The sequence below is a fragment of the Planococcus citri genome, chromosome 3 (assembly GCF_950023065.1).
Source record: "Planococcus citri chromosome 3, ihPlaCitr1.1, whole genome shotgun sequence".
In the NCBI taxonomy this organism is placed as follows: domain Eukaryota; kingdom Metazoa; phylum Arthropoda; class Insecta; order Hemiptera; family Pseudococcidae; genus Planococcus; species Planococcus citri.
Window position 1 is genome coordinate 52940258 of NC_088679.1, and position 25403 is coordinate 52965660.

Here is a 25403-nt window from a genome sequence, read left to right on the forward strand (position 1 = left end):
TTTTTAAATACACAAGGTCACGGAAGAGATCAGTTTATAATCGGAGGCAAATTGGTACCATTCTCGTAAATTTTTTTTGTATAAGCTTAAAGCATGTAAATCAAGTGGGGAAAAGAGTATAAGCACTATTACAACTGTGCTGGTTACGAATATGAAGTAAATACACCTCCGGAGGCATTTAAAAGCCTGGTGACCAAAAGGTACTGTTTATGTATGGTGACGTCGAGGATACTTAGGTCCATATATATATATACTCCTCGGAGGGTACCACATCCGCCTACGGTTTCGCAACGCGCATGAAACCGTGGGAGGGCGGGGTGGCAACGCTACCGCGTCCGTCGCCTGATTCCCATTTTGCATTATCCTCGCTAAAAAATAATAAACGAATTGGTATGTAATACACTAATACGCCATTTTCAGGACAAAATATGTCCATCAAAAATGTCTACCGTAAGTATTCTAAAAAATGTAGAAAATTTGTCAACATGGGTCTTAGGGAAAAAAATTGTATGCAGTAATTTTACAAAAGAGAGTTGCTCTATGTCGGATATGGAAATTCACAGAGGTGATCTTATTGAATAGGATTTTAGACTGAAAGAAAGTATCAAGGTTGCCTCATTGGCGAGACAAGCAGTACCGGATTAAACCCTTACAGGGCACATTCAGGTTTACTCCCCCCTTCCCCATAAAAAAGAAAATATTTTTGTACTCATTCAGACAGACACTCACCAGAAGATGCATTCCAAAAATTCGCCGAGTGAAACTCAAGTATTGTTTAAAAGAAAATGAAATGGCATAGATGAAGCAAGGGCTGAAGCTTTCGAAAATTAATTACCAAATACCTAAATTTTTAATGATTAAAAAAGTCAATTTTTCCTCTTTTGATATTTTGAAAAATTTGAAGAAAAGTTTTCAAAGAACAGCAGTCAAATCAAAAGAAAAAAACGCTTCCAGTTTATGAAACAAAACAAGTAAGTCTAAGTACTATGTACTTTTCGATTAGCCACTGTTTTTGCCTTCACATTTTAGAACATTTTAAAAAGTGTTTTCCAAAAATTTCTATTTTGAAAAAGAAGTTTCAACAATAGCTCGAATAAAGCGAGGGCAAAAGCTTCTGAAAATTCATAATTTAAGAAGGAAGTGAAACAGATTTTCATTTTGATGAGAAAAGTCATTTCTTTTTCTCATATTTACATTTTTGAAAAGTTCGAATCCCTCATTCACGAAAAAGAAAAACGTTTATTCCGAGCAAAGCGAGAGCAGAAGGAAGTTTTCAAGAATTTTTACTTGTAATCAAGGTCGTCCCCTTGTCGAGCCATCGAGGTTGAATGGAAATCAAAAAATGCTCTTTTTTTATCTTTTGAGGAAAAAATTCTGCATAATTTCTGCGTTTTTTCACCAAATTTTGAGGTACACAGATGGTGCAGACTTTTGAAAACTGCAAGAATTTAGAAAACTTTGACGAAAACTGACCTATCCGTGTGATGTTGACTTATGAACACTAAACGTTGTCGTCTGTAAAAGGGTGACATTTCGTCCAATTTTTGAAAAATTACAAAAAATTGCAAACAATTCTTGTCATAAGGCAAATAGCATGATATCTTCCTTGCTGAGAAAAACCTCACACCCATTTTTTAAAATCAGATTGTAATCTTTTCCTTCAAAAACTGGTCTTATGAATTTTCAAGAACTTGTAAAGTTTTTGAGGTAAATTTCAAACAAAAAAATCTCAACTTTTATCCAGAGATGCTGTTCCTCAAATTTAAATATTTTTACTCGAGTAAATTATCTAGAATTTTTTAATCTTTTTAAAATATGTAAAAATTGAATTTTGCAATCCAAAAATATGCTCAGAAAACTTTCTAATCCAGGTAGATAAGTATTTCTATTGGAACACGTAGGGTCGTAGGTCATTTCATGTGTGTCAATTTAACCTTCAAGCTTCTGACAATTCTGAGAATTGCAAAGTTGAGATTTTTTATGGAAATATAAAATTTCAACGCGATGAAAAAACTCTTTGAGACTCTAAATAAAAATTTGAAAAAAAATGCAGAAAATACCTAATACTTTTCATGGGTAAACATCAAGTATTGCCTGTGAGGACACATACGAAAAGGGACACTCAAACCGAAACTAAAATTCTACAGGAGGGAGGTTCCACTCTTATTATTGAAGAGTTCCTTCAAAAATTTTGGGGAAATTTTTTTTTGATTTTTTTTGGTTCTTAGGTCCCTTTTTATATGCGCCTTCACAGCCCAATCTTTGCCCAAGAATGTTGGAACCTTCTGAACAACAACAATCCTCTACACAATTTTGGGAAGAATTGAAATACAAACAAGTAATGTAATGCATTACGATGCACAAGGACCCCAAAAACTAAATTTTCAAATAAGTACAGGAGCCATTCGTCAAACCTCATTGGAGGGACTTACTTTCATGAGCCAGGAGGGGGGAGAGGCTCAAATTTAAGATTTTCCTATTGAGAATTCCGTATTTTCTCTCAAAAATGTCCCAAAAATGTAGTTTTTTGTTCTTATTCCACTTGCAGATGTTTTAGAACGCATTTTAGCCTTGTGTACCCTTTCCCGAAGGTACTAGGGGTGAGAAGTTACCAAAAATTGAAGTATTTTCATATTTTCATGGTTTTTCAAATATACTTGGCGAAATGTTGGCCAACAGGTGTTGTAATGAAAACTTTCAAATACTTAGTATGAATCTAAAATCATTTATGAAGAGTCAGATGATTAATATTTTATCATTTCCAAACTATTTGAAAAATAAGTCAAGTAAGTATACGTACTCAGCAGTCTTTTTGTCTGATAATCGGACAATTCTTACTGAATTAAGTACTAACTATCAATGTCCGCGTATTTGAATCACCTTTTGAATTTGACAGAAAAATTGATGTCAGATTCAAAGTCAAGGACATCAAAAGTTGTAATTCAGTAGGTAAGCATCATTTCATTATTCTATACAAAAAGACTGCTACTTAATTTTAATTTTCAAATAATATAATTTGGAATCCACGAAATATTAATCAAATGTTAAGTTTTGGGTCCATATTATTTGAAAATTGACATTAGAACAACTGTTGGCTAACATTTTGCCATGGGTGCTTGAAAAACCATGAAATTTATGAGTATGAAAATGTTGAAAATACGTATGTCACTTTTTGGCAACTTTTCACCCCCCCTTGTACTCTCGGAGTAAGGTTGGAATATGGAAGGCTCACATGGGTCCCAATACATCAAACATGCCCTGTACAATCCGAAAATCGCCCATAAGTCTAAAAATGGTATTTTTGAGGGGGGAAAAGCTGAATTCCGAGTTGAAAAATCTCAAATTTAAGGCAGTCCTCCCCTTCGGATCTTGAATGTAATGGCATTTTAGAACTCAGCGAAGTTGAATTACATGAAAATGGCCCTTACAACGACTCAATAGTCAAATTTCGAAAAATGGGTAGTGACGGACCGGATTGCATGGGGGGCCCTCAAAACGTGTTGTTGGAGGGTAAGACTAAAATTTTCCGACTTTCTTCTAACCTCAGACCCCCCCCCCCTGTCCAGTATTTTTCATCTCAATTAGCCAAATGTTGTTATTCGAACAAATTTATTGAATAATACCAAATATTCAAAACCGATGCTTTTATGTACTTGACAAAAAATTTGAAATGTTCTACTGCAAGGTTAGTACTGACATCTAGAATCAAAAATTCGTAATTTTTTGGTCTTATTCGTGGTTTTTCACCGTTTCGGCCTCTGAAAATCAAAGCGAGAGCGAAAGTTTCAGAAAATTACAGTTCTAGTCGGGGAGTCCACTTAAGGATAAATTGCACCCCACCCCCGTCGATCCTCCGAGACAACTTTTTTCTTAAAGGGGGAGTCCTAAGGAACATTTTTAGCCCTTGTACTCAACAAAAAGTGGCCCTACTTACAAAATGACGGCCATTTTGATTGACAGGCCAGCCGAAGTCGCTGATTTTGCGTTCCAACATAGGACTTGCACAAAATTTTTCAAACTTTACAAAAGTAGATCGAAAGATCAAGCAAAAATTTATCACCTGTCAAAATTTCAAGTGCTAAAGTGCGTTTTTCGATTTTTGGTGAATTTTTGAAAATCAAATTTTGTCCAAAAATGAGGGAAAAATCAAAATCTTACCAAGTTGACCAAACAAGCTGAAATTTGGGATACACCCTATTTTCGAAATGCCAAATCGATTGGGAACGGTTTCAAACCGTTTTGAGTAGTTCTGGAGCCTCCATCAAATTTTTGAAACTCGAAATTCCCACAAAATTTTACCAAAGTGGAGTTGGAAAGCTGCAATTTATTCTGCAAACTAATTTCAATACGCTACGAAGTCAACTGCAGGGGGATTTCAAGTCGTTTTGGAGCCTCCGGTGACTTTTTGAAAATTCCTGGAGCCTCCAGTAGATTTTTGAAACTTTAAATTTTAACAAAATTTCGTCAAATGGAGATGGAAAGCGAAAATTTACTTTACGCTCCAACTTTAACACCCTCTGCAGACGACTTCAGGTGGGTTCAAATAATATTGGAGCCTCCAGCGAATTTCTGAAAATTACTGGAGCCTCCAGTAGATTTTTGAAACATGAAATTCCCGAAACATTTTACCAAAAGTAGTTTGGCAAGCTGAAATTTACTTTGCAAACTAATTTCAATACGATATGAACTCGACTACAAGACTACATGGTGGTTTCAAATCCCATACGACCTTTCAAAAACGTGGCTGGAGGCTCCAAAACGACTTGAAATCCCCCTGCAGTTGACTTCGTAGCGTATTGAAATTAGTTTGCAGAGTAAATTGCAGCTTTCTAACTCCACTTTGGTAAAATTTTGTGGGAATTTCGAGTTTCAAAAATTTGATGGAGGCTCCAGAACTACTCAAAACGGTTTGAAACCGTTCCCAATCGATTTGGCATTTCAAAAATAGGGTGTATCCCAAATTTCAGCTTGTTTGGTCAACTTGGTAAGATTTTGATTTTTCCCCCATTTTTGGACAAACTTTGATTTTCAAAAATTCACCAAAAATCGAAAAACGCACTTTAGCACTTGAAATTTTGACAGGTGATAAATTTTGCTTGATCTTTCGATCTACCTTTGTAAAGTTTGAAAAATTTTGTGCAAGTCCTATGTTGGAACGCAAAATCAGCGACTTCGGCTGGCCTGTCAATCAAAATGGCCGTCATTTTGTAAGTAGGGCCACTTTTTTTTTTGAGTACAAGGGCTAAAAATGTTCCTTAGGACTCCCCCTTTAAGAAAAAAGTTGTCCCGGAGGGTCGACGGGGGGGGGTCCAATTTATTGTTAAGTGGGCTCCCCGACTATTTCTGAGGTACAAAAAAAATCATTTTTCATGGATCAATAATTTTTCAAAAGTAAAACAACATTATTATTTCGATGTGAGAAGTAAATTTTTCAAACCTCCTACTTTAGCCGGAAAAAAGAAAAGAATTCGCGAGGACGGTAGCTGTGAAGAACGTGAAGAATTGTTAATTCGAAACGTAGTGTTACACTCGTACCTGGCAAGGAATTGCACGGCAACGTCGCCGGGCCGCAAAAAGGTGGACCTTCATAGCAGAAAGATACAGAGGGCTGGAAAAAGATAAAAAGATATGTTGGGCTGCTAAAAGTCGGTGTAATATCAATTTCATAAACTTCGTAATTTCTTACCCCTCTGGGAGTGCCTTCATTACTTGGTCAAAATGAAATCGAAGTAAAAAAAAAAAAAAATTATACACACCATAGGAAGCCCGGGCTGGAAAAAGTCTGAGTGGTGTTGCGGGCTGCGCAATGCATGGAGGAAATCTATATAATTATATAGGTGATTACTCCATTATCTATCACTGTTACGTGAATAAGATATTCTATACCCTTACACAATTATGAGTATATAGATGTAAAAACCATACTTTACGAGATCCGTTTTATATAAGATCCGACATTGCGAGATCCTGAGATCCGTTTGCCGGATCTCGCAAGTTTTCTCATATGCCACGTTATTCACGAGATCCGGGGGACCCTGTACACACATTTTCAACCGGATCTCGCAATACCTACTACCTATTTATATGCATATATAGATTTAAACTTAGTCATTGTGGTGCCCGTTTTAAGTATACGTAGTCATTGTGGTGCCCGGTTTTGGGCACCACAAGGTCTTTTTATATAGAACGATGCAGAATCGAGTGAAATGCACTCTAAGATGAAAAAAAAATTTGAGGCAGGCACCACAAGTACCAAGTTTATATATATCGGGCACCACTATGAAAAACTATGATGAAAAATCCAAACTGCACCAAAACACCTTTATCATACATATATGTATATGTGATCCTCTATGTAGGCGGGCACCACACTTACCATAAAAGATCCGGGCACCACAAGGTACTAGGCACGTGTATTCATAAACTTATCTCGTTTGGCGCCATAGGTCTTATCATGATCAGCACACCTCAAAACGCCAAGAAAACCCACCCCCACCCAAATCCTCAACCATCATGACAATTACAATACCTGACCTTTTCTCAAGAAAAGTCGGTAAAATTACTTTTTACACCAAAAATTACATGTAAACAATTGTGTTTTGATCATATTCGAATCCGTCAGATTATAGGGAAGGCGCCTCTATAAAGTCAACCTTATCGGACTACGTAGGTACACCGCGTGTAGACCGCGTATTTTACCGTAAAACCGGTTATTTCAAATTCAATACATATACAAGTCCTTCCGTTCCTATTAAATAAAGAAAGATGGTTTTATTTTCATGCGGAGGTGAAATTCTATCATGACTGTGGTGTGTCCAGCTCAGTTCCATGATTATTTAATTTATTATCATTCACGCGGATATTTATTAACAATTGTTTTTTATTATATTTAATTATTTAAGGGGTAATTTAGAAAATACGAAACATTATTTATTTTTTGAATTTTTATTATTCCTGGAAGAGTGAATGTCTATTTGAATCACAATATTATACACGTATTTTAAACTTTGATGAGCTACAACTTTTAAACCGCATCGAGGACGCTATGATTTTATCGCGTCATTTTGTGCAGAATTTCATCAGCTTTCCAATGATATAAAATTTTTTGAAATCCTCGTAATTTTTCATCGATAAAATAGCGTTTTTGCGAGACGAAAATGGTTAAAAATGAGCAAAATGGCCGTTATTTTGAATAAAATTGACCAAAATTTATGTTCGAGGAGAATGTATGGTAGAAAAAATTCAGCACGACCAAACAACACCAAAATTATAAAAAATCAACCGATTACTTCGCTCAAAAATGAAATTTTCTTACTTGAGCTCCTCTATTTCTTGCTAAAATTACCACTTGAAACAGGTACACCACAAATGTAGTCCCGTAGGTTGACTCTTGAACTTTGAGGCGTTAGAACTTTCGAAGCAGATCGGGGACCCCCATGTTTTATGACGCTATTTTGTGCAGAAATTTATCCTCTTTCCAATGATATGAAATTTTTTGAAATCCGCATAGTTTTTCATCGAGAAAGTGGCGTTTTTGCGAGTTGAGAAAGGTGATTTTGGCCTATTTTGAACTTTGACGCGTCAGAACTTTTAAACTAGATCGACGAGCCCAACATTTTATAGCGTCATTTTGTTCAGAATTTCGTCAGCTTTCCAATGATATGATATTTTTTGAAATCCGCATAATTTTTCATCGCTTAAATTGCAATTTTTCAAGACGAAAATGGTTGAAAATGAGCAAAATGGCAGTTATTTTGAATAAAATTATCCAAATTTTTTTTTGAGGATACAGTATGGTAGAAAAAATTCAGCACAACACAACGATACTAAAATCAGAAAAATTCACCGAATAGTTCGCCCAAAACTGCAATTTTTCGTCTTGAGCCTATTAATTTCTTGTTAAAATTACAACTTGACAAGGTACACCGCAAATGTAGTCCGGAGGTTGACTCTTGAACTTTGAGGCCTTGGAACTTTCGAAGCAGATCGGGGACCCCCATGTTTGATGGCATCATATTGTGCAGAAATTTATCCTCTTTCCAATCATATAAAATTTTTTGAAATCCTCATAGTTTTTCATCGCTAAAATCGCATTTTTACGACTCGAAAAAGGCGAATTTGGACCATTTTGAACTTTGACGCTTCAGAACTTTTAAACTAGATCGACAAGCATAACATTTTATCGCGTCATTATGTCCAGAATTTCATAAGCTTTCCAATGATATGATATTTTTTGAAATCCGCATAATTTTTCATCGCTTAAATTGCAATTTTTCAAGACGAAAATGGTTGAAAATGAGCAAAATAGCAGTTATATTGAATAAAATTATCAAAATTTTTTTTTTGAGGATACAGTATGGTAGAAAAAATTCAGCACAACACAACGATACTAAAATCAGAAAAATCCACCGAATAGTTCGCCCATAACTGCAATTTTTCGTCTTGAGCCTATTAATTTCTTGTTAAAATTACAACTTGACAAGGTACACCGCAAATGTAGTCCGGAGGTTGACTCTTGAACTTTGAGGCGTTGGAACTTTCGAAGCAGATCGGGGACCCCCATGTTTGATGGCATCATTTTGTGCAGAAAGTTATCCTCTTTCCAATGATATGAAGTTTTTTCAAATCCGCATTGTTTTTCATCGAGAAAGTGGCGTTTTTGCGAGTTGAGAAAGGTGATTTTGTGCTATTTTGAACTTTGACGCGTCAGAACTTTTAAACTATATCGACGAGCCCAACATTTTATAGCGTCATTATGTCCAGAATTTCATAAGCTTTCCAACGATGTAAAGTTTTTTGAAATCCGCATAATTTTTCATCGCTTAAATTGCAATTTTTCAAGACGAAAATGGTTGAATATGAGCAAAATGGCCATTGTTTTGAATAAAATTATCCAAATTTTTTTTTTGAGGATACTGTACGTAGAAAACATTTAGCAGTGCACAACGATACTAAAATCAGAAAAATCCACCGAATAGTTCGCCCATAACTGCAATTTTTCGTCTTGAGCCTATTAATTTCTTGTTAAAATTACAACTTGACAAGGTACACCGCAAATGTAGTCCGGAGGTTGACTCTTGAACTTTGAGGCGTTGGAACTTTCGAAGCAGATCGGGGACCCCCATGTTTGATGGCATCATTTTGTGCAGAAAGTTATCCTCTTTCCAATGATATGAAGTTTTTTCAAATCCGCATTGTTTTTCATCGAGAAAGTGGCGTTTTTGCGAGTTGAGAAAGGTGATTTTGTGCTATTTTGAACTTTGACGCGTCAGAACTTTTAAACTATATCGACGAGCCCAACATTTTATAGCGTCATTATGTCCAGAATTTCATAAGCTTTCCAACGATGTAAAGTTTTTTGAAATCCGCATAATTTTTCATCGCTTAAATTGCAATTTTTCAAGACGAAAATGGTTGAAAATGAGCAAAATGGCCGTTATTTTCAATGAAATTTTCCAAAATTTATTTTCGAAGGTATTGGTGTGGTAGAGAAAATTCACCCCGACCAAACGACACCAAAATTATAAAAATTCACCGAGTAGTTGGCTCAAAACTGCAACTTTTCGTCTTGAGTGATGCAATTTCTCACTAAAATTACCACTGAGTAAGGTACACCACCAATGTAGACCGGGAGGTTGCCTCTTGAACTTTGAGGCGTTAGAACTTTCGAAGCAGATCGGGGACCCCAATGTTTTATGACGCCATTTTGTGCAGAAATTTATCAGCTTTTCGATGATATAAAATTTTTTGAAATCCGCATAGTTTTTCATCGCAAAAATCGCATTTTTACAACTCGAAAAAGGCGATTTTGGACTAATTTGAACTTTGACGCGTCAGAACTTTTAAACTAGATCGAAAAGCCCAACATTTTATCGCGTCATTTTGTCCAAAATTTTATGGGCTTTCCAACGATATAAAAATTTTTGAAATCCTTGTAATTTTTCATCTAGAAAAAAGCATTTTTGCGAGATAAAAAGGGTTAAAAATGAGCAAAATGGCCGTTATTTTGAATTAAATTTACTAAAAATCATTTTTGAAGGTACTATACGGTAGAAAAAATTCAGCACCGCACAATAATACCAAAACGAAGAGAATTCACGGAATACTTGGCTCAAAACTGGAATTTACCTACTTGAGCTTATTAATTTCTTGCTAAAATTACAACTTAGGAAGGTACACCGCAAATGTAGACCGAGAGGTTGCCTCTTGAACTTTGAGGCGTTAGAACTTTCGAAGCAGATCGGGGACCCCCATGTTTGATGGCGTCATTTCGTGCAGAAATTTATCAGCTTTTCGATGATATGAAATTTTTTGATATCCGCATAGTTTTTCATCGCTAAAATCGCATTTTTACGACTCGAAAAAAGCGATTTTGGACCATTTTGAACTTTGATGCTTCAGAACTTTTGAAGTAGATCGACGACCCCGACATATTATTGCATCATTTTGTGCAGAAATTTATCAGCTTTTCGATGATATGAAATTTTTTGAAATCCGATACTTTTTCATCAAGAAATTTGCAAATTTTCGAGACGAAAATGTTTGAAAATATGCAAAATGGCCGTTATTTTTTATTTTGAATAAAATTCACTAAAATTTTTTTTTGGCAGAGCTGTGCAGCTTCAAAGTTTACCAAAATGATTGAAAATGGAAAATTTCTGCTGCAAATTGTTCCCGTTGTAGGTATGTGGTATCTAGCGGGAACTCTAGCTTTTTTTTTTTTACAAAAAACTTATTTTATTCCGTTTCAGCTGAAAATAATTAGACCATAATACCATTATTAGTCCCATTTTTTCGATAAAAATATGCTAAAAAGTTTCATTTTTTTGCCAAAAATTATTAAAAATTCTCGTATTTTGAAACGAATTCCAAAAAACCTCATTTTTTCCCAAAAATTGCTTTTAAGTCTCGTTTTTTCGTCAAAATTATCAAAATGTTTCTTTCATTTCAGAAATTGAGAAAAAATGTCTTCCGTCTATTTTTAATTTAAAAAAAATATCAAAATCGATTTTCAACATAAAAATGATTTTTTTTCAATTTCTGACATGAAGAAACATTTTGATAATTTTGACAAAAAAACGAGACTTAAAAGCAATTTTTGGGAAAAATGAGGTTTTTTGGAATTCGTTGCAAAATAAGAGAATTTTTAATGATTTTTGGCAAAAAAATGAAACTTTTTAGCATATTTTTATCGGAAAAGTTGGACTTTTCAAAGATGTAGATCTAGCGGGAACCCTAGCTATTTTCCGTGGGCAATTTAGCGGTTTTTAGCTACTTTTTGGGCGGGATTTGAATTTTCAGAACGGCAACACTGCTATTTTGTGAACATGAATTTTGCAAAATGAAAACTTTTTTTTGATAATGTCGTGTTTTTATTACTCCATTTACTGTGATGATGGTTAAAACGATCAATTGCGATTGTTTTTTGACTAGAAATTTTTCATTATTCATGAAGAGAATCGATGGTTTGTCCTCCTACCCAGCAATTAGCGAACTGAAAATAATGTGGCAGATTCTTTCTCTGGCAACGAAAAATTGAATGGTCGATTTTCGAACTTGATGTATGTATTTTTATTGTCTAACAGAGCAATGTAGAAAAAATCCAGCTACACAAAAACGAAAATAACAAGATTTGTCAATAGGAGAAATACGTGGCATTTTGTTAGATACCCCGCTGAGCGTTGCGCCAATAGTCTAAATCCATTCACATTCTGCATCTAGTGCACAATGGACGAATGCACTAACAGTAAACTACTGAAAACGCATTTAACCAGTTACCAACACGTAGTTTTAAATAAACAGCACAAAATGAATTACCCTCGTGATAATTCATTTTTCTCAATTTTCCTCAAAAATGAATTTCAATTGATTTTATTCAAAATAACGGCCATTTTGCTCATTTTCAACCATTTTCGTCTTAAAAAATTGCAATTTAATCGATGAAAAATCATGCGGATTTCAAAAAATGTCATATCATTGAAAAGCCCATTAAATTCTGCATAAAATAACGCCATCAAACATGGGTGTCGCCGATCTGATTTAAAAGTTCTGACGCTTCAAAGTTCAAGAGTCAACCTTTCGGACTACATTTGTGGTGTACCTTGTCAAGTTGTAATTTTAACAAGAAATTAATAAGCTCAAGACGAAAAATTGCAGTTTTGGGCGAACTACTCGGTGAATTTTTATAATTTTGGTGTCGTTTGGTCGGGGTGAATTTTCTCTACCACACCAATACCTTCGAAAATAAATTTTGGAAAATTTCATTGAAAAAAACTGCTATTTTCCTCATTTTCAACCATTTTCGTCTTGAAAAATTGCAATTTAAGCGATGAAAAATTATGCGGATTTCAAAAAATATCATATCATTGGAAAGCTGACGAAATTCTGGACATAATGACGCTATAAAATGTTGGGCTCGTCGATATAGTTTAAAAGTTCTGACGCGTCAAAGTTCAAAATAGCACAAAATCACCTTTCTCAACTCGCAAAAACGCCACTTTCTCGATGAAAAACAATGCGGATTTGAAAAAACTTCATATCATTGGAAAGAGGATAACTTTCTGCACAAAATGATGCCATCAAACATGGGGGTCCCCGATCTGCTTCGAAAGTTCCAACGCCTCAAAGTTCAAGAGTCAACCTCCGGACTACATTTGCGGTGTACCTTGTCAAGTTGTAATTTTAACAAGAAATTAATAGGCTCAAGACGAAAAATTGCAGTTATGGGCGAACTATTCGGTGGATTTTTCTGATTTTAGTATCGTTGTGTTGTGCTGAATTTTTTCTACCATACTGTATCCTCAAAAAAAAAAATTTTGATAATTTTATTCAATATAACTGCTATTTTGCTCATTTTCAACCATTTTCGTCTTGAAAAATTGCAATTTAAGCGATGAAAAATTATGCGGATTTCAAAAAATATCATATCATTGGAAAGCTTATGAAATTCTGGACATAATGACGCGATAAAATGTTATGCTTGTCGATCTAGTTTAAAAGTTCTGAAGCGTCAAAGTTCAAAATGGTCCAAATTCGCCTTTTTCGAGTCGTAAAAATGCGATTTTAGCGATGAAAAACTATGAGGATTTCAAAAAATTTTATATGATTGGAAAGAGGATAAATTTCTGCACAAAATGATGCCATAAAACATGTGGGTCCCCGATCTGCTTCGAAAGCTCTAACGCCTTAAAGTTCAAGAGGCAACCTCCGGACTACATTTGCGGTGTACCTGTTCAAGTAGTAATTTTAGCTAGAAATAGCCGGCTTTCAAGACGAAAAATTGCAGTTTCGAGCCAACTACTCGGTGAATTTTTCCAATTTTGGTATCATTATGTTGCGCTACATTTTTTCTACCACACTATATCATCAGAAATAAATTTTGGTCAATTTTGTTCAAAATAATGGCCATTTTGCTCATTTTCAACCATTTTTGTCTCGTAAAAATGCTTTTTTCTAGATGAAAAATTATGAGGATTTCAAAAAATTACATACCGTTGGAAAGCGCATAAAAATCTGCACAAAATAACGCAATGAAATGTCGGGGTTGTCGATCTAGTTTTAAAGTTCTAACGCTTCAAAGTTCAAAATAGCCCAAAATCAGCTTTTTCAACTCATAAATATTCAATTTTAGCGATGAAAAACTATGCGGATTTCAAAAAATTTCATATCGTTGGAAAGAGGATAAATTTCTGCAAAAAATCATGCCATAAAATCATAGGGTTCTCGATATGGTTTAAAAGTTGTAGCTCATCAAAGTTTAAAATACGTGTACAACTGTGATTCAAATAGACACTCACTCTTCTGGGAATAATATTAAAAAATAATGATTCGTATTTTCTAAATTACCCTTTAAATGCAATGAAAAGTAATATGAATATAAATAACCGTCTTAAACAGAGTATTACATACCAGGATCATGTTAGTATTTCACCTCCGCATGAAAATAAAACCATCTTTTTTTATTTAATAGGAACGGAAGGACTTGTATATGTATTGAATTTGAAATAACCGGTTTTACGGTAAAATACGCGGTCTACACGCGGTGTACCTACGTAGTCCGATAAGGTTGCTTTTATGGAGGCGCCTTCCCTATGATCTGACGGATTCGATCATATTCACCACATTCGTTATCACTGTTTACAAATTTTTAAAGTTTCCGCAGTAATCCGCTAGGTAGCGTAAACTCCAACTTCACTACAACTCCTCTTTGAAACAGTGGGAGTACTCCCTTCATAGGAGTGTAGCTCCACATTACAACATATACTTATTGCTCTTACTCCAAGCATTACTCCTCAAAAAAAGCTCACTCATTGCACTTCTCACTCCGACTCCTACTCCACTCTTGCAACACTGGTGCAGAGGTATTTGTTTATAAATTGATCAATCATTATCAATGCGCAGTAGGGTTGATCTGGAAAAGTCATTGTGGTCTTCAATTTCGCTGAAATTGAATTCTGTTGGAGATTTTCAATTGAAATTACCCTAGAAAAATTTTCTACTCCCCACGTGCCACTTCGTTAGAACGGTCCCCCCCCTCCAGTAGGGTCATTTTGGGAAAAACACTGGTGAAATGACGAATCGAATGGCGTCATTGGTTTTTTGATTTGACCCCCGCTAACCCCTGCAACAAGTGTTTGAAAAGTCGCTAATCGACTTTTTTTTGCTGTTTTAATTTAAAATTCACTTACGAACATTTCCGAAATTACACTAAATTTTCAGTGAGCACAGAGGTATTTTAATGAACCAAAATGTGCAGAATTTCATCCTCTATCAAAAGATTTTTTATTGAAAGCGCCAGAGTTTACCATTCAAAACTTATTAAAGCTCAAAATTGTAAAAAGTAGGAAGACGTAGTAAAAATATTACATCTGGCCCGGTAGTACTCACCAAAAGAATATGCTGAATATGCAATCAATATCATCAGTAAAACAGATGAGTTTCGCATCATCTTTGTATTTATTGAATTAGAGATGATCTGAAAAAAGAATCCGTTTATATGAGATGGATCTGTCCTGTGTTCCTAGAGAAAAAGAAGAAATGATCACGTAGGTACATGTGTAGGTACGCGTAAGTTTTTTAACTATACCTAGAGAAGTATTTACAACTTGAATACCTATTGCTGTTTTCAACTTTCAGTCATGAGCAGGGCTCGGATATTCTTTCCCTAAAAAACCCAAAATATGCGCTTAAATATTCCCTAAAAAATGCCAAAACATGCTCTAATAAGTAAAAATATTCCCTAACGATATGGGCATTGTTTTACAGGGGAAATCAATTCCTATCAATTCCTATACGACTTCACTAATATTTTTGTGTAATACCAAGAATTCACAAACAAAAACGCAAAACAGAATGTTTTAAAATCACGAAAAGATATTTCTAATTCCATTATTAAAGGATACTAAAAACACTAAAGAAATACATTACACGCAAAATTATTTATTGATAAAGAAATACCGAACGTTTCAGCAAAACTTGTTGCCTTCATCAGCGGCGAATGGAAACTGAAAACATGAAATGCGAGAGAAGAGTAAAAATAGATAAAACTACATACAGTGCAAATAATACATGAATGGACTAGATAGAAACGAATACAGAGTAATCAATGAGCCTAACCTATAACTAGACGATAAATCTCGTTAAAGCTTGCTGAATCTGTTCTGAAATTTATTGCGTTTTTTTGTTGGTTAATAAAAATGCATTCAAGAATGCGTCATTTTAAAGTATTTTTTTCAAAGGTCAGAATTTTAACATTATCAAAGTCGAACATGTGACCCGTAGATGCAGAATGTTGCGAAAGGGCAGTGGTGGTTTTTGATGTTCTTATGTCATATTTGTGCCTATGTATACGATTGGCTAAATAGGTACCAGTTTCTCCAATATACACACCATCACACTGGTTACATGGAATAGAATACACTAAATTACTGCACTTAAATTTATCGTTCTTATCCTTAAACCTGGAGTAGAATTTCATGTTTCATAATGATATCAAGGCTCAATTTTTCGAAATTTTAAAATTCAACAATTTTCCTAAAACTACAGCCAAAAAAATTTTCAAATTGCAGCCCTATGTATTGAGGGAGAATGATACTACTGTTGAGAATGTTAGTAGTAGACCTAGTATTAAATATGTATCTATTCCCTATACTGGATTGTATTATGAACGTATCAAACTTATTGTCAACTCTGAAACCAACAAAATTGCTGCCAAAAGCCACAATAATAATAAAACGAAATTCTACTCCAGGCTTAAGGATAAGAACGATAAATTTAAGTGCAGTAATTTAGTGTATTCTATTCAATGTAACCAGTGTGATGGTGTGTATATTGGAGAAACTGGTACCTATTTAGCCAATCGAATATATAGGTACAAATATGACATAAGAACATCAAAAACCACCACTGCCCTTTCGCAACATTCTGCATCTACGGGTCACACAGTCGACTTCGATAATGTTAAAATTCTGACCTTTGAAAAAAATACTTTAAAATGACGCATTCTTGAATGCATTTTTATTAACCAACAAAAAAACGCAATAAATTTCAGAACAGATTTAGCAAGCTTTAACGAGATTTATCGTCTAGTTATAGGTTAGGCTCATTGATTACTCTGTATTCGTTTCTATCTAGTCCATTCATGTATTATTTGCACTGTACGTAGTTTTATCTATTTTTACTCTTCTCTTGCATTTCATGTTTTCAGTTTCCATTCGCCACTGATGAAGGCAACAAGTTTTGCCGAAACGTTTGGTATTTCTTTATCAATAAATAATTTTGCTTGTAATGTATTTCTTTAGTGTTTTTAGTATTCATACTCAATATCAAACACGCGTAATAATTCCTCTTCTTGTATAATTATTAAAGGAATAAAAAATGAACAAAAAAAATAAGTAGGGACAAGTGCGCTATTGCTAGTTTCACAAATTTTTCGGGGAAAAAATGAAAAATACCTAGCCAAATACTAATATGATGCAAAAACTTGAAATTGAGCAAAAGATTCTCTAAAAACCCTTAAAAAGGTAGAATATGCTCTAAAAACACAAAATATTCCCTAAAAAATGCCTAAATATGCTTTTATATGCTTTTATGGTGAAATATGCCAAAATATGCTCTAACAAATTAGGCTCATTTGAAATTTCATGAATCGTGGAGATAATTGAAAAATTCCCTATCCCCTATGCATACAAAAAATATGCTCCAGCATAAAAATCCGAGCCCTGGTCATGAGAGTTGCATGAGGTTGAACACAACACAACAGATCTTCTATTTAAAAATATTTACAAAATCGCGATATTGCTGCCAGCATTCGAGTGAATTTATGGTCAAGTTACCAAGTGGAAATTATTGATGGTAGGTAGTCCTACCAATAATCCCTACTAGATACATGTACGTAGCTTGACCAAAAATTCAATCTGTGGTCAATGGTGGCAGCAATATCGCGAATTTTGGAATTACCCCAGCTTTGCGATTCTCCACTTTACCATTACCTAACATAACATAACATGATAAAAAAAAAAGTATAAGCAACCATGGTCTGCAACTCTCATAACCTAAATTTCAGCTGCCCAAATTCGTCCGATGTTTGGCGAACGTTTGAGAAACCAAAATTGACCATGTGCCTGAAGTTACTCTCTAAATTTGAAGCAGTCAATTTTCACTGATTAGCAGTCACGACATTTCGCCTTTTTAAAAGCAGTAGTTTATTACTGCAAAACAGTAAAAAATCTACTGAATTAGTCAGTAAAAAATCATTTTGACTGACTTATTCAGTAGATTATCTACTGTTTTGCAGTCAAAAACTATTGTTTTTAAAAGGGAAAAATGTCGTGACTGCTAAGCAGTGAAATTTGACTGTTTCAAAAGAGAGTACCTTGCAAAATAATCTTCGCCTTGGTAAATCGGAAGGCGAAGTTACATTGTGCAAGTAACTATGCACGAAAATGACTGGATTCTGGGTATGGCATTTAAGCACACCCAAGTATATACCAGATCGTCAACCAATACATACCTTCGCGTAATGCGAACCTACTCTCTAAATTTGAAACAGTGAAATTTCACTGCTTAGTAGTCACGACATTTTGCCTTTTTAAAAGCTGTATTTTTTTGCTGCAAAACAGTGAAAAATCTACTGAATTGGTCAGTAAAAAATCATTTTGACCGACCAATTCAGTAGATTTTCTACTGTTTTGCAGTAAAAAACTACTGCTTTTAAAAAGGCAAAATGTCGTGACTGCTAAGCAGTGAAATTTTACTGTATCAAAATTAGAGAGTAGGTTTTATAGAAATTTTCATTGTAAAGAGGTAAGGGGGAGCGTGTAAATTCAGGATATAGCCATTTCTACCGAAATTCACTTTTTGACCAATACTATACAAAGATGAATGCGGCGAAGGGGGTGATGCTATGTTGCAGTATACTCCGAGACGAACTTACCGTGAAATTTTTAGAAATTTTCTATACATAGGAGGGGAAAGGGGGCATTTTAAGTGTAAAAGATACCAATTTTAAGAGGGGAAAAAATCGTTTAGAAGGGTACCGTGATGGTGGTGAGGCTGTATTCTTCATAATGATCGGAATTTTGATCGCCACAAAGCAACGTGATTGCAATCGTTTCAAAATCACGAAAATGACTGAATTCTCGATATGGCGTTTTAAGCACACCCAAGTACCAGACCGTCAACTCACACATATTTCAAGTTTTATTGAAAGTTTCATAAGGAAGAGGCCAAGAGGGAAGGGGGGAGCGTGTAAAGTTAGGATATTGCCCATTTCTAGCGAAATTCATTTTTTGATCAATACGAAGAAGGGTGCAGTGACGGTGGTGATGCTATGTTGTAGCATACCTACTCCGCGAAGAACTTACCATGCAATTTTCAGAAATTTTCTGTGTTGGAGAGGAGAAGGGGGACGTTTCAAGTTGAAAAATAACAATTTTTAGGGGAAACAATTATTTTGGACCAATACGAAGACGAGTGCGAGGAAGGTGGTGGTGGTGGTGGTACGTTGTAGTATACCCAGAGACGAACTTACTGTGCAATTTTCAGAAATTTTCTATGTTGGAGAGGAGAAGGGGGACGTAAGAGAAGTGCGGCGAAGGTGGCGACTGTAGGTACGTTGCAGTATGCCCAGAGACGAACGCACCGTAAAATTTTTGAGAAAAAATGAAAATACATTTGTGAAAGGGGGAAGGAGCATGTGTGTGTTAAAAAGGAAAAAAACACATTAACTAACGATCGATTTATTTTCACCACTTTATTTTGAAACGATTGCAATCACGTTGCTTTGTGGCGATCAAAATTCCGATCATTATCGTATGAAGAATACAGCCTCACCACCATCGCGGTACCCTTCTTAGTAGGTATTGGTCAAAAACGATTTTTTTCCTCTTAAAATTGCTATCTTTACACTTAAAATGCCCCCTTTTCCTTCCTATGTATAGAAAATTTCTGAAAATTGCACAATAAGTTCATCTCTGAATATAAGGTGGATAAGGGAGAGATGCCGCATGGGGAGAGATGGCGCACCTTCAATACTTATCTCCGCTGGTAATTCACCGAAAAAATTTAAAAAAATCAAAAAAATTTATCTGGTTTAGAATGTTTTAATTTTTAATTTTTTACTATATTCTTAGGCGCAGCATCTTTCAGTCATGTGTTTTAGTGCTTTATTTCAGGTGCGGCATCTCTCCCCCATAGTGTACTTATGTGTTTTACCTGCGGCATCTCTCCTCAATTTTTTTTTTGAGGAGAGATGCCGTATTTTTTTGAAAATGAAAATACTCAAAAAATATGGCCCCAAAAAAAATTTCCTCATAATCTACCAAAGTACTCATGGATACATTTTGATTGATCTAATCACCATTTCCTGAAGTTGATTGGAAAAAAAATTAATCGAGATCAAAAAACAGTGCGGCATCTCTCCCATAACCACCTTACTACAACGTACATACCTATAGTTGCCACTTCGCCGTACTCATCTTCGTATTGGTCAAAAATGATTTTCAAAATGGCTGTTTTTGAACTTTAAACGCCCCCTCTCCCCTCCTATACTAAGAAAATTTCTAAAAATTGCACGGTAGGTTCCTCTCAGAGTATACTACAACGTACCACCACCACTTTTGCCGCACTCATCTTCGTATTGGTCAAAAAGTGAATTTCGTTAGAAATGGCTATATCCTGACTTTAAACGCTCTCCCTTCCCTCTTTCCAATGAAAATTTCTATAAAACCTACTCTCTAATTTTGAAACAGGCGCGAATAATTAACTATGGCAGCAAAACATCAAATTGTGTTCTACACTGTACCTGTTTAAGGAGTTTATCCACATTTAATCAGATTTCCAGGCGGATACCTCGAGCGTGTTTTTGATCAACAAATTTTTGATGATGGATGAGTGGAAAATGTTCTTTAATAAAATGCACTTGAGGGTCCGCCTTGGAATCTGCTCAAATGCGAATAAACTTCGTTAAACAGGTTGAAAATAAGACACAACTCGATTTTTAGCTGCCCACGTAACTATTCATGCCTTTTGGAGCGAATTCAAAATTGTAAATTAATTGAAAATTGAGCGAGAGGCTCCAGAATGGCTTGAAAAAATTCGTTTTGTCTTTTTTTGCAAGAAATTGAAAAATGTATCATGCCATAAAGATTTGTTTGAAAAATAAAAAAAAAAAAAATAAAAAAAAACTTGAAAGCATTAAGCATTAATTATTATTAGAGCAACCAATAAGTAAAAAGCAAATGAAGAGTGATATTCCAAAACTCGCTTTGTCCATTTTCACAACTTTTCAGGAGAGAGGAAAAACAGTTTCCCTTTAAACGGGTAAATTGGCTTTTTAGGCGAGTTTAGCACTTTATTTGGGTGGATTTATGATGTAGGAGTGTAGGTATACATTTCATCCACTAAATACAGCTGAAAAAAATTTCAATAAAAATGGACAAAGCACGTTTTGGAACATTATTTTTTTTTAAATTTTTAGTGAATTGGGTATTTAGGTGAGTTTAACACCTCATTTTGGTAGGTTGATGATGTAGGAATCTGAGTTAATACTTCATCTACCAGGTACCACTGAAAACCCAACTTTGATAAAAATGGACAAAGCGAGTTTTGGAATATCACTCTTCAAATGTAAAAACTCTCTTGAAATCAGAAAATAGCAGATGCAGATGGCTTGTTTTAATTGAATTTTCGCAAAAATAATAACTTACCGAGATATGAAATTCAGTCCTTAAAAACACTGCAACACAGATTTAGAAAAAGTTGACGCGATGTAGAAATATCTACTTGAAAAGACGATGTTATTTATAGGTATGTAAAAAGAGACATGAAAAGAGTGATGATGCGCGACGTGTTTTTCATCTTTGGGAATGTGGTGGACTAGTAACTGATTTGTCCTTGTCCATGTGTGACATGCAACAGTTGTTCTTTACGACTTTAACCAGGCAAGTGATGGTCGCCAGCATTGTGCATTATAACAATGAATAGTATGACAACGATGAAGTTGACCTTTTTGCTTTTTTGTTTTTTTTTTCTTCTTCGGTACCGCAGTCCCAAGCGTGTGCGGGCAGTATATTAAAGAATATTGGTGGCCCAATTATTAACTTCACCGTGACCATACCCATAGGGCATTTACAAAATTGCTGCATACCTCTCTGCCTTGCATGTGAGAGTGCATACAAACGTGAAGCTGTACTAATGCACATACAATTTCATGTAAAAATGCAATTGTTTCGATTATTCGCGGGTTCGGGTGAACTATTATATGGTCTCGAATTAAAGACGATGAAATTCCCTATCGATTAATGTTAAATTTTCATAATTTCGCGTAAAATTAATGATTTAATGAATACTTCTATTTACCGATTTTTCTTGCTACTCTCTAAATTTAAAGCAGTCAAATTTCACTGCTTAGCAGTCACGACATTTTGCCTTTTTAAAGCAGTAGTTTTTTTTACTGCAAAACAGTGAAAAATTACTGAATTGGTCAGTCAAAATGATTTTTTACTGACCAATTCAGTAATTTTTCACTGTTTTGCAGTAAAAAAAAACTACTGCTTTAAAAAGGCAAAATGTCGTGACTGCTAAGCAGTGAAATTGACTGTTTCAAATTTAGAGAGTAGGTATATAAGTATGTCAATTTTAAACTAAAAATACTCGAAATTTTCAGTGGACACATATGTGTTTTATCAATTCAAAATGTTCGTAAATTTGTAATTTTATCCTCTTTAAGATGGAGTTTTACCGAAAGTTCTACCATTCACCGTTCAAAAGTTTTTGAAGTTTTAAGTTACGAAAACAAGCTACAAGCAGTAGGTTTTGAACTTTGAACTAAAATTACTCAAAATTTTCAGTGGACACGTGGCTATTTTAATACAGCAAAATGTTCGTAATTTTATCCTCTTTAAGACGGTTGTTTAACGAAAGTTCTAACTTTCACCGTTCAAAAGTTCTTGAAGATCAAAGTTGTGGAAAGTAGTTTCAGATCAACATTAAGTAACTGATAACAGTGATATGATACGTGATAGCACAATTATGACTACTTTCCGCAACTTTGATCTTTCAGAACTTTCGAACGGTATAAAGGTTAGAACTCTCGGTAAACACCCATCTTAAAGAGGAGATCTATCCGACGAAAATCGATGAAATTTGAAATATAGATACTATGAAGCAATTAGAAAAAAATGTCGGATGGGATTTTTAATTCCTTGAATAGTTTTGGAATTATCAATGATTGAAAAGTGTTCAAATTTCGTTCATTTTCAATTTCAAATTCTGCGAAAAATACTCAATCAAATGAAAATCGCTTCCGACATTTTCTTTTAATTGTTTCAAAGTACCTATATATATTTCAAATTTCATCTAATTCTGTTCAGTAGATCTCCAGATCTGAAGATGCATGCTGATAAGCAAGGTTTACACGCTGCCAGTTTATTCAATTCAAACCACCGCAAGTAACTTGATTTTTTAATTAATTAACAGATTATTCATTCTATTTCATGATGAAAAATAATAAATACAAGTAAATTTATTTGATCAGAGATGATCAAGTACTTAAAAGTGAATGTACTTGAATTGACTTGAATTAAGTAAACTTGCAACGTGTGAATCTTAGTCAAGGATTCTGCCTGCTGCTTATGCAATAAAGTATGCGGAATCGGCCCTTAAATCGTTAATTTTACGCGAAATGGTAATAATTTAACATCAATCGATAGGGAATTTCATCGTCTTTAATTTGAGACCATTATAATAATTCACCCGAACTCGCGAATAATCGAAAAAATTGTATTTTTACATGAAAAATTGTATGTGTTCACATTATTGTCCTAGGAAAATAATAAACATTCATTAGGTGGCCGCACTGCTCGAGTGCTCGAATCCTATTGTTTGGGATGACGCGGAAGGTGACAAAGTCCGATTATTACCAGGAAAAAATTGATGGTATAATTGTGTATATATTTATTTATGCATGTATTGAATAAAATACATTACACACACAAGTTCAAAAAATGTGGGTGATTATTGAACTTGGTATGTAATACACTATTACAGATGTCAACTACAAGAAAATAAAATGAAAAATTTTTTTTTCGTTATTTGGTTCTAGTTCTAGTCCTGTTCTAGTTCTCCGTTCTACTGAAAATTTATGATTTTCACCCGAAGCACATACATAATGCTCGTCACAGCCAATCAACCAACTCACAGTCCACAGTGTAGTTACATACAGTGACGTCGCGAAGGGGGGCGTAGGGGGCGAGTCGCCCCCCAGTCAAAAATTCAGTCGTCCAAGTCGTCCTATTCGTCTCAGTCGTCCAAGTCGACTCCGTGTCGTCGGAATTCGTCGGCAAAACCGTTTATTTGCCGAATAAATCACTAATCTATTTTCAAAATTGGTATTTTTTCAAAATCTTTTGCCCTCGCTTCGCTCGGGCTAATTTGTTGTTTTCTGTCTCACAAATTATTCATAATTGTACTTACTTGGAAAGTATTTTTGTTCAAAGTTTTAAAAATGTCAGTGGTGGAAAAACTGACTTTTCGCATCAAAATTACTGCTGTTTTGCTTCTTGAAAGTGTGAAACTATAAATTTTGAAAATCTTTTGCCCTCGCTTCGCTCGGCCAATTTGATTCCCTTCTTTTCACTTGGGTCAGAAAAACTGAATTGTTACATTAAAATTGATGTTTTTCTACTTTTCAAATCACAAATTTTCCAAAACTGTTGCCCTCGCTTCGCTCGGGCCATTCAAATTGAACATGTTAGGAAATCTGAAAATTAAACAGAAAAATTCAAAATTGCAGAAATACTCAAATACTCAACGCGTATGAAAAATGCAAGTTTTTCATTTTTTTAAGAACAGAACCAAGCTTTGGGTCAATTAAGTCCTCTTCTACAGAGTTACAATATCGAAAAAATTATGATATGTAAATTTGAAAATTGTTGAGATCCGAAAAACCGAATTTTTTCATTAAAATTTTTGTTGTTTTCTACTGTTTGAATCACGAATTTTCCAAAGCTTTTGCCCTCGCTTTTCTCGGGCCAATAATAATCCTACTTTTACAAAATGTTAAGAAATACTTTTGAAAATTATTACCGTAATCAGAAAAATTCAAAATTGCAGAAATACCTAGGTACTCATAAATATAATACTCAAAGCGTAAGAAAAATGCAAGTTTTTCAATTTTAAGAACAGAAGCAAGCGTTGGGTCATTGGGTCAATTTGATTCTCTTCTACAGAGTTACAATATCAAGAAAATTATGATTGAATTTGAAAATTTTTGGGATCCGAAAAACCGAATTTTCTCAATAAAATTGTTGATGTTTTCTACTGTTCAAATCACAAATTTTCCAAAGCTTTTGCCGTCGCTTTGCTCGGGCTATTCATGATCCTGCTTTTACAAATGTTAAGAATGTAAAAATGAAACTGAAACATTCCAAAAATACTCATAATACTCGAAGCGTATGAAAAATACAATTTTTTCACTTTTTCGGAACAAAACCATTAAGTACTTGGATTTTACCACAGTGCTCAGCACGTTAAAATTTTGTTTATTGGGGCAAAATTACAATTTTTTGTCGGCAAAAGGACGATGCACCGATCCTCTCAAATAGCATAACTTGTCTTTTCTTCGCCCTCCCCCCCTCCGGTGACAGATTTTTTTCTGTGCAGCCCTGATTTTCCATATTTCAGTCGTCCTACATCAATACTTCGGTCGTCCAATTCGTGTACTCGCCCCCACCCCTAGAGAACCCCATTCGCGACGTCACTGGTTACATTATTTCCTATTCCTTCTACATACATAAAGCTCTTTACTTCTACATACAAGCAATGTCTCAGTGTCAACAGAAGCACACACTTTCACGATCGAGGCTCTAGTATGATGTATGATAGTACCTAGATATTTTCATTCC

At 34.7% G+C, this 25403-nt stretch overlaps 1 protein-coding gene across 1 annotated transcript in view; it reads right to left on the reverse strand.

The window, feature by feature from the left end:
• Nucleotides 1-21380, reverse strand: part of LOC135840552 (uncharacterized) — a 67896-nt gene extending 46516 nt beyond the window's left edge. The window contains exons 1-2 of the mRNA XM_065357154.1: nt 21207-21380; nt 14887-15019 (exon numbers count right to left, since the gene is read on the reverse strand). Coding sequence (XP_065213226.1) covers nt 14887-14947 — 61 coding nt within the window. The 5' untranslated portion in view covers nt 14948-15019; nt 21207-21380. The remainder of the gene's footprint in view (nt 1-14886; nt 15020-21206) is intronic.
• Between the last annotated feature and the right edge of the window lie 4023 nt (nt 21381-25403).